Consider the following 14,635-nt stretch of genomic DNA (forward strand, 5'->3'; position numbering starts at 1 on the left):
ACTACATTAAATAAATAAACAAACAAATAAATAAATAAATAAATAATGATAGTAGCACTTTGTTTAGTCAGTCACTGTAACTAGAAGATAATATTAACCTTTATTTAGTGCTTGTCTGACACATAATGTCTCAATTAGATATTTTTAAGTTTTTTTAAATTGCTGCGTCTCTTCTCCCGTTTAAAAAAAATTATGCCGTTTTATTTTGAAAGGGAGACGCGTTTCCGCTGCCCCTCGAGTACCCGGCAGGAACTTGATGGCGTCACTGCTGTGTGAAAGCCCCAGCCGTAGCCTTGACGAGTCATCGCTGGAGAGGACCCCAGAGCAGACCGAGCCGCTGCGGAGCCGCTTCTTACCGGGGGGGGGACTATCGCCTCATCACCGCGGATTTATCGCCTCGAGGAGCAAAACGGCGGTTACAGAGGCGAACCGGACCTCCATGCAGATTGTGGCTTCTGCACGTTTGAGTGAAGCGGTTATCTTTCAGTCTGGACCCGAACGCAGACAACCCCGAAAAGAGGCAGACAGACAGACAGTAAAGTAGTACCGGAGCCGCCGCTCCATCGGTGAGCGAACTTGGCATCCCTGCGCCGTGGGAGTTGTGTGTCTGTCGGGGTTCATGCTTGTGTAATTAGTCCATTCTTGTGTGTCTGTGTTGTTTCTGCGACCAACTGTGGCTTTAATGTGACGCACCGGGCTGACATTAGTGCCGAGTCTCGAGGAGGATTCCCGCTGCAGAGGAGTTCAGTAGAGGCTCGTTTATTCAAGTTTCCACCTTCACACTTCAGCGGGACCGGCGCAACCAACACCAATGTGATAGGTAACGATCCGTTTATTTTTTTGTGTTTTGCTTTTTTTTTTTTTTTTTTTTTTTTTTTTTTTTTGAGTCGGAGACAGACTCTGTTCATGTCTGCGAGTAAAGTTTGCAGCGCAGCCGGGTTTGCGAGATCCTCAACAGGCAGCAGTGAAGCCCGCAGTGCTGCTCTGAGCTCTGCATCACGTCCAGCTCTAGTCTGTTGGGCTCCGAAGCTCTGAACGCCCGCAAAAGCACGCAGCTTCCCAGTTGTGTTATGATGTGCATGATGTGCACGCTTCATCCGCCAGGAGCGCGATGATGATTCTGTAAACGTTGATTGCGCTGTTGACTTGGGTTCTTGATGCTGCCAAACAAATCTGTTTTCAATAAGTCACAGCTTCCATCACTCTGACATGCCCGGACTTTGATTTTACTCCACAGATATGCTGCTGTAAAGGTATTTAAAGGACATATATCAGCATCCCCCCCGGTCTATCCCAAGTTATTTTTCTGTTTTTCGTTTAAGGCCTGGCATAGCATTTGTGATTTTTGGTCACCTTGTTTGCTCCTTATGCTGTTGGACTTTAATGGAGGTGGTGAAGAAAGCGTTTAGAGCTCTTAGTTATTAGATTGGTTTCAACTGACTTTGCGGTCATCTGCAGATCAAATACTGAAAAATTTGAATTTATGAAATTCACCAAAACTCAGAAGAACTCCTTCCATGTTCATCTTGTAAACAAAACAACCACAGACTGATTCAATCTGATCAAAGTGCTTAAAACCAAAGTAAGAAAGAAAATTAGACAGATTTTGAAACTGAAACACTTTAAAACCTTAACATAGATTGATCCGGGTAAACAGCGCCATGTCTTGTAGCTCTTGAGAAATATATTCAAGTCTTTGTTGCTGCACGCCTTTGTGGTCATCTGATGTCATACGTTTATGGTTGTAACTATTTAATGGTTCGGGTTTCATACCCATCGCAGAAGCTGCTCTGCTGGCTGCGATGCACAGATGATTCAGGCACCAGGAGAGCAACTGTCCACCGAGAGGGTGCTAAACCGCTGCGTCTTTTTGTCTGTGATTTAGACGAAAGTAATGCACTTCAGCGCTCCCATTCTTGAGTTGCACCCCTATTCAGTCTGTGTCATCTCCTTCTGTAGGGATGACCTCACCTCCTCATTGTTGGAGCCGTTCGCAGGAGCAGACAGTGCAGCACCTGGGACTTGAGACATCTGGTTGAATAAATTTTCCTCTCTTAACCTCGAGGGCGGCCTGCGCAATCTGCGGTGTTGTGCCGTGCTAATTTTAAAACCTGTTCAATACACGTGTAACTGCACAGCACACATGGCTGCACAAACAAGCCGGCTGATTGTACCTGCTGGTCTTAAGCACACACCTACCGGGGACCTTTCAGTGGGAAGATCTGATGCAGCCGTGGTAGCGTCTTCTGGACCGCTTGTTTTAGATTTAACTCTGCCAAATATGACATACTTCAGGCTTTTTTAAAAAAGTTCCTCATGACATAAATTCCTCTGGATTGTTAATAAGAGAGCGGTTTGCCGAGTTGTAAATTCACTGACTTGCATGTTACTCAGCTGAAACGTAAACTTTGATTTATACAGTGAAAATACACACATAAACTTGAAAATATGTTCACAGTTCCATCATCGCAAACCAAAGCAGCTGCTGTTCCTCTGTGCCAGTGATGATAAGAGCAGAAGTTTATCTGCTGGCTGTTTTGTGAGGCTGCTGCCAAACCCAGTAAGCATATTCCCTTACGCCTCGTGCTGCCCTGTAATCCTGTATGCTGAGTAATATATATCGAGCGCTGTCCTGTCCTCACTTATGCATTTAGTAGTCCATGCAGTCGTTCTCTCCATGTCACTTCGAGTGGACCACCCCTCCTCTCTCATGTTAAGCTGCCGAATTGCTACAGGCTGGCCTAACCTTGAGGTCAGTCGGGCTGCTGCTGTGTCTTTGGGCTAAATTTAGAGCGTGGAGCAATTAGGCTACATCACTCTAATGCACTAACAGCACAGAGGCACTCGGGATGCACATCGTCGCCTTACATGATGAACCGCACTGTCATACGTCTCAAATTTCCCGATTAATGGGTTTTAATGGATTTTAAGTCTTTCTGTGAAGCAAATGTTCTGCTTTGCGTGAGAATGGTCTCTATTTATGAACGAAAGTCTGTGGAAGAAATATTTTTGTGGACTCAGAAGCTCATAAAAATCCATCATTTTGACTCAGGTTAAAATTGTCCTTCACCTACCAAGGTTTCCCTATGGGAAACTCGCTAAGCCCTGTGGTTGGGGCGCTCGGCAGTCAGTCATATTACTTGGGAATTATGTGTTATTGGAAGATTAATATCTGAACACCAACTATAAAGTCTTAAAACATTTGATAAAAGACCTAAAATAATTGAGCGATGCTTAGCCTGGTGGGGGAATAAGTAAAGCCTGGTGGCCCGCCAGGCTTATAATACACTGCCTACTTTTGGCAACCTTTTCTAAATATTTGTATAATAAATGCTTCTTTATTGCAACTGAATATACAGACACATAAAAATATATTCAGTGAAGGAAATAATAAACGAATGAAGAAAATATATTTTATTTTATTTAGAAATGTCTTGTGCCTCTAAAATAAATTAAACTGAACTCAGTCTTTTAAATTGATAATTTTTTAACTTGGTAGGAATGTTACCAGGATTTATATATAATTCATGTTGTCGTAATCCCAGACCGTCTTGCAAATTTTAGCTCAAAGACGTCTTGTTTCAGAGAAGCTTAAATACAACAGGACAAACTGGCCTCTTTCTTTTAGTCGCTCTTCAAAATGGGAAAGACGAGAACGTGCCGTTCAGGGAAGTCTAAAATGTCTGCAAGAAATTAGTTTCTCACATAAACTTCTCCATGTCTGGGATAAAAGTAATAATTAAAACTTTTGGAACAACTGGAAGTTGGGCCAAAAATTGTGAGCGAGTGTCTGTTTTTAATCAAATGTCACTCCCAGTACGGTAAAAAATATTCAAGTTTCACTGTTGGAAATTTGTAGTAAAGTGACACTTTGAGCTTTTCCAAGGAAAAAAAGTCAAAACTATATTTTTTGCATTGTTGTGTGAAAGACGTGTGTTTGTACGTGCGTCTGTGCATACGTGTGTGTATGTGCAACCAATACAAGCTAACTCCGTGAGCGAAAAAGAATCTTCTACCCTACCATCACAAAAATAAACTAAAATGTACTGGAACATCAACTGCAAACGACTGTTTTTTTGTTTTGTTTTTTTCGTCAGCTGAGATTGAGTTTTCTGCAACAAACATCAGCCAGTTTTTAGAGACTCTACAGATGAATTAAATGATCATTTTGAACATATACTAATTCTCATTATTTTCTTGTCTTCTAGTGACAAAGACTCAAGAAGACCAAGCCGGGCCGGGCCAGGCGAGGCCAGGCCGTACCAGACGGGTCAGCTGGGAAAGGGCCTCGTTTAAAGCTGCCGTTCCAGCTTTAAAGAGATTCGTCTGTGGCTGTCGGCGTCCAATTGGTCTCCAGTCCTTCTATGTTGCAATCAGCTGTGTCTGGATGTCGGCAGCAGGATGGATACTGGACTTGATTTGATCGTTCACACCTCATTGCAGCGCTGGCCACGCTCCCTGACGGACTGCCTGTCGTCCCTCGCCTCCCCAGTCTTTAAGCCCCCTCTTCTTACCTGGGGCTTCCCTCAGCCCTGTAAGGAAGGGCCTTATAGGAACTGCAGGTTGTCTTGTTAAAACAGCTGACGCTGCAGAGAGGAAGCAGATCTGATAAGTCCTTACAAACTCTTACACAGAACAGGGGTTGCTGTGTCCACTTTCCTGACATAACTAGTTGCCTTTGAGTTTTTCTGAGAGTATATCAAGTTGAGTTCTGAAGTTTACACAGATAGTTTTGTCTAATTCCTCACTTTTTTTTTTTTTTTTTACAAGTCCTTATTTATATTTCCGTTTTCTTTCCTTTGTGGTCTGAGCCCTGCAGAAGAATGTCCGAAAGTAGCAACAAAGCAGTAAAATTCCTCGCCCCTCATCCCCCGGCGTCCTCCGACTCCCCCTGCCCGTCACCTCAAACACCCCACAAGAATGTGAACGGCTCTGCCAGTTCAGACTCGCACGTCGTGGAGAAGATCGGCGAGCAGCCTGAGGTGCGTCGGCGGCGCCACACCATGGAGAGAGACTCCAAAACAGCCGAGCACCGCTTCTTCCGCCGCAGTGTTATTTGCGACTCTAATGCCACAGCTTTGGACCTGCCCAGCAAAGCGGCCGTGCTTCTCACCTCGCCCCCTGACTGCGAAGGGACTGCCATCTTCTTCTCCCCGCAGATCTGTAGGCCCGAGGAACAAGAACCCGAGGGCGAGAAGAACGCACGAGGATCCTACCTGCAAAGTACCGGCCTTCAGCCTTACTCTGACCACGGTGGGTTGGTCACACAGGTGCATGCACATCATGCTGAGGGAGATCTAAATGTCATCACTGTGGCTGTTCCCACAACTAGTAGTGCTGATTATGGTGCAAAGGGGCCAACAAAAGAGCCAACCCCGACAGTATTGGATGTTACGGATAGAGCGGCAGGCAAACAGCCTGATGTCAAGTTATGTGCCAGAGGGATGCAGGAAGCACAATGTTCATCAAAGGGCGATAAAGTCGATAAACCTGCACTCGAGGGGAGCATCAGCAGCCCGATCGAGGAGAAGGACCAGGAGACGGAGGAGGAGAGGGGGCAAGCGAAAGCGAGAGCGGAGCAGAGGGAGGCCGAGAAACGAGTGCAAGAGGACATAGAGGAGGCAGAGACGAAGGCCGTAGGGACTTCGCCGGACGGACGCTTCTTAAAGTTCGACATAGAGATTGGGAGAGGGTCTTTCAAGACCGTGTACAAGGGACTGGATACGGAGACAACGGTGGAAGTGGCATGGTGTGAGCTGCAGGTAAGGTTTGACTCTGAAAACTATCGCTGTTGCTGAAACTCTTTGTCAGGCGCTGGATTTTACCTTTATGGTCTTGCGAGCACCATTTTTATTTTGGTACACTGATCTGGTTATATAGGAGCAATCCAGGAAGCTAAATACAAGGCAGTCATCAAGGAAAACTTATTAGGGAAGCCGGAGAAGAGTTAATATTATTGAAATTTTGTTTTCATGGGTTCCATCAGATAAATTTTTTTCTCCAGGCGAAAACGAGACAAAGTATTTAAAAACCTTTCCAGTAAGACTCAAACTGAGATAAAAATGATCAAGCTTTTTTGTCCACTAATACAAACGAGTCCAGTTTGCTGGAAATGAGATCTAATCTAATTTTGGTCGAGTGGGAAATGCGTCAAAAATTGGAAAATTAACCAGCAAGACTCCATTTTAGTTAAAAGTGCATATAGTACTTTCAGATTTTTATCTTTTGAAACCAAATCAAAAGAAAGTTGGTTGTGTGGCAAAATCTACCTTTAATTCAGCTCCGTCCAAGGATTACTTCATAATTTAGGCAAGTATAAAACCAGGCCAAACTGCACAAAATTCACAGTGATTGAGAAAAAACCAACCACTGTGGTTGTTCACTGAAATAGCTGCAGCTATTTCAGTGCAAGAGGATTCTACATAGTGTTGACTCAAAGGATGTAAGTAGTTCCACTTTATGATCACAAGTTGCGTTATTTCAGTCTATCAGCAAATTCTCAATAAAATACATTAAAGTTTGCAGTTGCCATTGTTTGAGAGATAGGGATATTTTTGTAAAAAAACTGAAATATATGGATTTAAATATTTGTCTTCTACGTTTCAATAGGTTTTATCAGCATTTTCATTGCATCCATTTCTCTGTTTTTGTCCAACTCGTCATCAAATCTATAAATAATCGATCATAATGTGGCTTATAAACTGTGACTGGATCATAAGCTGAAAAGCACAACTAAGATTGCATGCTGTAATTTGAAAGGTTGCCAAACAATTGAGGACTAAGTGTAGATGGGATTGAGTTCCTGATGACTGTGTTGGTAATTATTCAACAAAATATGCCTGCTTGACATTTTTAAAACCCTGGGTGAAGACAGGTAGCTGGGACGCATCCAGCCAACTGTCACTCTTGTTCTTTTGCAGCATGCAAGTAAACTGGAACGGCATGTGTCAAACACAAGGCAGGACGGCGTGCGCTTTGCCCTACCGCGGTCTTGCTTCATCAAAGTGTTCTGATGCAAACTTTTGCAGTGAGTGTTTGTGTCAGAAAGAAAGTGAGGCCTGAAGAACGGAAACCTAACATGACAGTACATGCTGTTTCCCCCCCTCCGGTATTTATTAGCTGCAAAAGGGAGTCAGAAAGCAAATCTTGAGTTTTTATCTGCGGTTTAAATGCACAGGACCCAGAGGTGTGTTCAGCAGTCCAAGATGTAGAAAAACGATGTTTACCAGTCACATGACATGTGGACTGAGCCGAGCTTTTAGCAGGAGAAGGAAAACACTGACATGGGCTCACGTGGAACCGCTTGATGCTATGCCAAGGAAGACAAACATACAAGGTTTTAAACAAAGCTTTTGGGATATGCCACAGATTTAGCCAATGTCATTTCTTAATAAACACATGCAGTTTCAATCTACTTCACAGCAGATTAATTAGAACCAGAAGCAGCTAGAAGATTGCTCTTTTTATAATTTTTTTTTATTTTTACTTAGCTTTTTGTGTGTGTGTGTGTGTGTGTGTGTGTGTGTGTGTGTGTGTGTGTGTGTGTGTGTGTGTGTGTGTGTGTGTGTGTGTGTGTGTGTGTGTGTGTGTGTTTGTGCAGGGGTTAGGGGGGAGCATGTGCTTGTACTGCTGTCATCTCCATCACAAGATCCTCCTCGAGTCTTCATGAATCCTAGGGGCTCAGATGAGCTTTGCCTGATGCCCCGCGTCAAGGAGACGATGGTTTGTTTGGCAGAAAACAAATATCGAGCCCTGGCTGAGCTTGTCTGTCACACAAATCTCATTTTCCTTCTCTGTGTGCGTCAGTTGTGAAAATATGGAAACCTGGTGATCCTTAGCAGGGCTGCGCACAATACAGCTCTACATAGTTTTGGACTGTGCATATTTTCTCATTTTAAAGGAGTTTAACATTTTTAAATGAAGTTTTGATTTTGAAGGTTTTCTGACTGTTTCATTTTGAAGATTTTTTTTGTGGCTTTATCAAAGATTCTTTGAAAAAGAAAAGAACTATTTTAATACCAATATCTGTCAGAAAACTTTCAAAAAATAGCTTTTGATTGAAACATTTGTTTTTTAATTTTGGATAACGGTAGAACAATGACAAAATGTAATGGGCATCATGAATAAAAAGGTTGTGTATACTAAGGTGCATAAATCCTCATGAATTTCATTGTTCAAACATTTAGCTGTTCATAAATCTGGCAGCTGCAAACAACTGTCATTTACATGTCACATGCCTATTTATTCATAGCTACAGTCATAAACATAGAAATTATAACACAGATAAATAAAAAGGTGCTAAAAACAGAAATGTGAACTCTGCACTTGAAGGCGAATGGAAACTATGTTGTGCGTCAGACAAATGGTCTCTTCAAACATGCAGTACTTTGGCGTTTTAGAATGCTGGATGAGCCCTTAGACTCAGTTCATTATGCTGTGGAGGACTGCATCACGCTCAGCTGTCCAGCAGACGTTTCTCCAGACCTGCACAGACTCTAGCGTGTAGTGCCTCGGCAAATCCATCTCCCTTAGCTCACCCCTTAAAAATCTTGGGTTTCTGTTCTTCAGTCTACATCACCTGCTGGAAGATCATCGGCGAACATGGAGAGTGTCTCCGCTGTTTTGATTTCGGAGGCCCAGGTTTCCCTTCTAGATGCACAGTGTTCAGAAATATATATGGATTGGAGGATTGGTAGTGTTGCTGAAATTTGATGTGTCCTAGTTTTTACCTAAGTTTGTACATTTTAAGGTTCTGCAGGTGTTAGATGCGTTCCTTACTTGAATCAAGTGAATGGCTTGTTATTTGGTCTTTGGTGGCATCTTGAAGAGGTTGGCCAGTCATGTGACCAGCTGTCATGTGATACATCAAAAACTGCTTGGCTGTAAGACTACAGTTTGAGAACTCTGTTGTTGTATTTAGTGCTTAGTGCCAGAGACTAATAGTTAATCACACTTATCTCAGTTTCATATTCCAATAGAGTCACATCAGATTTTTTTTTTAGATCACTTTCTCACTTTCTTCTTATTTATGTCTTACTTTCCTGCAATGTTGAAAGATGTTACTGGTTACTTTCCAACAAAACTAAGACAGTTTTCTGAAATTCTCTTGCAGAAGTTATCAGGCAATCTTCTTGAATTTAAGGGATTGCTCTCTGGATCTTTGAGCTTACCATTTAATTTTTGGGTATTTACCCATTTCCAATACTTTATCAGAAAAGTTATGAAAAGGATTCAGTAATTTTAAGAAAAGTTGCTTCAGAAGTCCTTAAAGAACCACATATTTTCTGGAAAAGGATTACTGAACCCTTTGCAGGGATTTGAACATGGCTTGTTCTGGTAAACAAACTATCAATAGTAATGTTTCTGGTTAATTTGGGAAAGTAAATTTTAAATTTCTGGAATATATGAACTGTATTAAATAATTCTACCAATTTCTTCTTGATACATGATGTCTGATGGAATTAAGGGCAACAATTTTGCCAAGAACTTTATAAGGTATAATTTGACTTAACGATACTTTGTGTAACCTAAGTAGTGAACATTTGTGCATGCTGGAACAAACAGTTTTCCACACTTCTCTCCTATAATCCTCGTTAGTGTGTTTCTGTCGAAGATGACAGAGCAACTGTTGACATGTGGCAGAAAGCTGAGAGTAGAGTTACATACGTACACCTCCACCCACCCGACAACCAATCACATTCCCGCTGTGGGTGGGCAGGGCAACTGGAGATCTTTGAGAGTTGGGATCATCTGGTAATGGCTGGCTTTCTAAAGGTGCAGTTGTTCTAAGTGCAGCATGCTTCAGTGTTTGTGATTGATGGTTAGATTAAAGTAGTTGGGTCTTGAACGTCCCTCTGCATTTGATCTGATCAAATATCTCGCCAAGAAAATCTGGATGGATGGAAACACAGCTTGAGAATAGCTGACAGGTTTCTTAAGCTTTTAAGCAAACTCTACTGATGAAGGAGGAGACGGAGGAAGGTCACCCAGTCATTTATCTTAATAGGTCTCATTAGTTTGGATGGCAAAAAAGAGAAGATTCAGGTGAACTGAGATGAATAGAATCCTTCAAATGACTTATCTTTGAAGTTTTAAATGATTCCTCTGTTTGTGTTAGTTTCCATGTTGATTTGTTGGAGTCGGAGAGGTGAGGGAAAAAACCCAGTGGATTGGAGTCCTGTACTTTCAGGCTGTGGCGGTGTAATTGTTTCTGTGACTCATGCACTAAGAGGTATATTTCAAAGATTTCAAACTGACAGAGGAGGGGTGAAGTTCAGAGGTCACGCTGATCCTGCTTGAGACCACCTATTGGTTCAGCAGAGGGTGTAGAGTATACAAGACTGAATGAAATAAAATAAACAAGAACTGATTGAGTTTTGTGTATTTTTCTTTGCCAGTTGACCTGAAAATTGGAAAGCTTCAAGTGATGGGTATGGAAAGAAGGAAGGAAACCTGAAATTGGGTAAATGAGAAAGGAATGATGAAAACGGTGAGAACAGATTAAAGACCTGGAGTGGAGGAGGATCAGGCCCAAGGATGACGAAGTGAAGATGAAAAGAATTAGTACTCCTTTATGAGGAAGAGTCATCAGCTACAGCATCTCGCATGTATTTTCTGGCACCAGTCAACTTGCGACTGTTGGTGATGCAAACAGTGAGTTGCACTGTTGCACTCAGAAGTTTTCATACACTCAAAATGCCCTTGATGATGCAATTTTGAACTTGATGATCTGATTATTGTCTGGTCTTTTCCTTTTTTCATGGTGGATTCAGATTGCAATCGATACATTTTGTTAATTTAAAAAAATTAAACCTCGCCCTCTCTGTGATTCGTGCTTCTTGCGTGCTGGCATTGTGACGCTAAATCTGAAGAACTGATTTTTTGAATTTATGATCTTAGACTTTGCAGTTGCTTTCAAAGGGGCTCAGAAGACTTTCCCAATTTATGTTTCTTAGATCTTTGCAGGGTTTTTAGGACTTTACCCTTCTTGTTTATATCTATAAATTGAATAGTAAGTTTTATAAATAAAACAAGATAATTGGCCTTACAAAGGTCAAGTCAAGATATTCTAAAACTTTAAGCCCCAGATACAAAAGTATTGAATTGCTTTCTTGGGGCTGAATATGTAATTTTGACCTGGTGTTTTTTTTTTAAGAGTGGGTTCAAATTCACCCTATTTATATTGTGCAATCATCCCACCCTGAAATGAACCCCCCCACTTCAAATAAATCATTAAAAAGCCTAAAATGACCTCCGTATTCATGCCCATTATGATTTTATTGTTACCAGGATTGAATCATTCATGGCTATGTTATTTCTGAGCAAGGTGGCAATGACTCATGCTAACCTGATACAGGCGGCTGCAGGTGCTAAGAAAGAGACTGAAGAGGATAAATGGCAGGAAATTACCAAAGATTGTATTTCCTTACTTTAACAAGATGTCTTTTCAATGTTACTGTTTTAACAATCATTTAAAACACCTTACATGGTTTCTTCTTGGTAAACATTTTAAAGAGCTTGTCCAGAAGAAAAGTTTTTGAAAAGATTAGGGCACCATCTGCAGCTTCTGAGTTTATATGAGAGTGTTGCATTGCATGTGAATATTTTGGTCCAGACATTATTTGAATTTGTATCAAAGAATGCAGCGACTGATAAATCTGCTCAGATTACTGCATGTCTGCAGAGCCTGGGTTCAGATTTCCCTGACAAAACGGCAAACTGCAGTAAAGTTACACCTTTGGCAAAAGCTGCGTTTCCCTGTTAAGTTTGTGAAGTCGCTGTAATGGCCTTCACTAAAAACACAGACATGTATAATAAAAGGAATGGAAACTGCGTTCGGTTTTTAAACGCACTCTTGTAAATGTTTTAAGTGCCAGCTACAAATAGCTTCCTTTTTCTTATTATAATCTAAGAAAATTCCTCCAAAGTGCGTGTAAAAACAAAGGTGGATTTACATGCTTTTACTGATGTTTGGGCAGCATCGCATTGATTATAAGTATCACTTGTGAAAGTTTTTAGAAAGAAATTTTCTTCTTGGTCTTTTAAAAGAATGTTATTAGTTGCTGAAGTAATTTATAAGCCTGACAAGAAAGACCAAAACTGTGATGATTGTTTCACCAGGGTGGAAACCCACAACAACTTGGTAAATGACTCCAACTTTTGAAAAGATTACCTCTAATGTTCATTAGCTTTTTATTTTACGCAACCTCAGATTACAACGCCAGTCATGTGAGGACGCAACATGGTCAAGATCTTGCATGAATAACACCTTTCAAAGCGCTGTTATTCTTCTCTAATAAGATAAACTTGAATGTTATGTTTCGAGCAGCAGCATGAGTGTCTTTGCCGCCTTGTAAACCGCAGGAATGAAGCGTATCAGGGAGAATTTTCAGGACTAGGTGTCATAATGAAAATGCAGCTGAGGGTTCATCACTCAACACATTCCAACACCTTGGTCTTGGAACATAGAAGCGCACTTGGTGAGGAGGGTTTTGCGCGCACTAGGCCACTGTACAGAGATGAAAAGGCAAATACCTCAGCCTGAGGTTACTTGTATTGTTTTTTTTAATAATAAGGGGAATGCAAAGGAAAAGAAGAGGATTTAATTTACCGTTAAAAAAAAGACAAAAAGGAAAAAGTAAAAAACCTAGTGGAAAATAAATGACCTCTAATTGATTTTGATTTCTCTGTGTGTTCTTTTTTTTCTTTGTCCCTTTGTGATTTTAACTTGGCAGGTGAGGCCTGCAGTTAGATTTAGTTCTGGGCTCTGCTGTGACCTCCTAGATGAATCATTGAAGCTCTGTTGGAGTCGTTTTACCAGTGATGCCACTCCTGGGGAAGGTTTAACACTGTTTCTATTTTCTCCCTGGACAGTGGCTCCTACTGCTAACTGGATTCCCAAAACCTTACAAATAACTGGAACCATCTCCAATCTGATCTTATCTGTATTTTAATCACTTTAGATTTTTTTGCAGTAAGAGAAGTGTGTAAAATTTTGCCTGCTTATTTCTTTTGGCCTACTTCATGTTCTATTTGGGGCATTTTTGGATTCTACAGGTCTGGTTGTAATTAGGTCACCGTGGGACAAGTGACATGAAGCCAAGCTTTGAAAAATGTGGTTAATTATAGTTACTTTTTAATATAACAAGGCAAGCAATAACTTTAAAAAGCTTTTGTTGATGAACTCTGCCATATTTGTCCCTTCATCTTAGCAGAGAGGAAGAACTTAAGTTTGAAATTCTCGCCGTTCCTCCTATTTGGATGCAGCTATGATTTTGGATTAAGTTCTAGTTTTCTACATAGTTTTTGCTGAGTCAGTAACCAGCTGTGAGGTGCAAAAAAAATAAATAAATAAAAAGAAAGAAAGAAAAAAAGAAGTATTCAGGGAAGGTGGCACTTCCTCAAATGTAAACCATGCTGGTCGTCATCCACTCACATGTCGCCCTGGTTTAAAGTGTGTGTTTAAACACCAGGGCTTCCCCCCCGACGCCGAGCGGAAAAGGTCAGGCCACTCTGCCTTTTGGAATTTCATTAGTATCGATTTCAGGGTGGAATGACCTAACCTTCACATTGCGTCGCATTATTAGTGAGGAGTAAAACCGTAATCATCAATCAAACTGCATCAACTGTGAATTTTGCAATTTATTTATTTATTTATTTTTATCACGCACGTATAAATCAAACTTGATGACTATAAAGGCCTAAAAATGGGAGCCGGTGGTTTGATTATATGTGTGAACAGAGACGATTGACCTCTTCCCCAAGCGTTCAGTGTTTATTCAGTCAAACTAGAACTCCTCCAGCTCAGACGTTTGGCAGCGACCATGAGGAGGCGCGTGTTTGTGCTCGCTTGACGAAGACGAGGAGAGTTTTGGCACCTTCTTCTAAATAAAGTCATGCTGCAAATGAGAGGAGCTGAGAGAACGGAGGAGGGGGAGATGAAAGATGTAGCAGAAAGTGGTGTATGTGTCGGAATAGTGTGTGTTCAAGTGATGTTAATGGTGATTAGACCTTGGCTTAATGGGAAACATTGTGTGTGGTTGAATCTGAAAGGCACTGAATGTGCTTACATTTAATGTAGCCGTTCTGTGTGTGTGTATATGACGGGGTTATTCGGGGACAGTGAATGCATCAGACAGATGTTAGAAGACTTCCTTTGTGAGACTTTTTTTTATGTTCTTTTCTTCCTGCCCATCCGTTCTTCATGTATATTTCCTTCTTTGTCTCAGTTTGGATCAGTTCCTGTTTTTCTCATTACTTTCTCTATTTTAATTACTTCTCTTACTGTCTTGTAAGTTTTCTCTGCTTAGTTCATATGCTGGTTATGATGTATCTGGGTAACAAGTTAATGCATTTCTTTGGAATTTGTATTTGTACATTTTTCCCCAACAAACTTATTTATGAAGTGCAAAAAAATTCTGCCTTTATTTTATTGTGTTGCATCTTCATTTTGTGATTCTTCCTGTGATTAATGATTCTGCCTCAAAATTAAAGTAAATATGAGAGAGCATGCAGGGTTTAAAGACTAACATAATTGTTAAAATAAACTAACACTCTTAGTTATGATTCATTCTGTTCCTCCTAACCAGTATCTGTTTCATTTAGACCAACTTTCAGGTCCAATTGCATGCTAGCT

At 41.0% G+C, this 14,635-nt stretch overlaps 1 protein-coding gene across 12 annotated transcripts in view; it reads left to right on the plus strand.

Annotated features, from left to right (window-relative positions):
- The first annotated feature begins 214 nt into the window (after positions 1 to 214).
- The window catches only part of wnk1b (WNK lysine deficient protein kinase 1b), an 85,090-nt gene continuing 70,669 nt past the window's right edge, over positions 215 to 14,635 (plus strand). For 6 of the 12 annotated variants that reach the window (XM_055054573.1, XM_055054576.1, XM_055054578.1 and 3 more), the window contains exons 1-2: positions 216 to 820; positions 4,209 to 5,762. In XM_055054573.1, the coding sequence (XP_054910548.1) occupies positions 4,824 to 5,762 (939 nt within the window). In that variant the 5' untranslated portion in view covers positions 216 to 820; positions 4,209 to 4,823. Of the gene's footprint in view, positions 821 to 4,208; positions 5,763 to 14,635 lie in introns of all 12 variants that reach the window. The other 6 variants (XM_055054571.1, XM_055054575.1, XM_055054572.1 and 3 more) reach the window with 3 other exon arrangements.

This window comes from Poeciliopsis prolifica, unplaced genomic scaffold (assembly GCF_027474105.1).
Source record: "Poeciliopsis prolifica strain line A6 unplaced genomic scaffold, Auburn_PproV2 SCAFFOLD040, whole genome shotgun sequence".
In the NCBI taxonomy this organism is placed as follows: domain Eukaryota; kingdom Metazoa; phylum Chordata; class Actinopteri; order Cyprinodontiformes; family Poeciliidae; genus Poeciliopsis; species Poeciliopsis prolifica.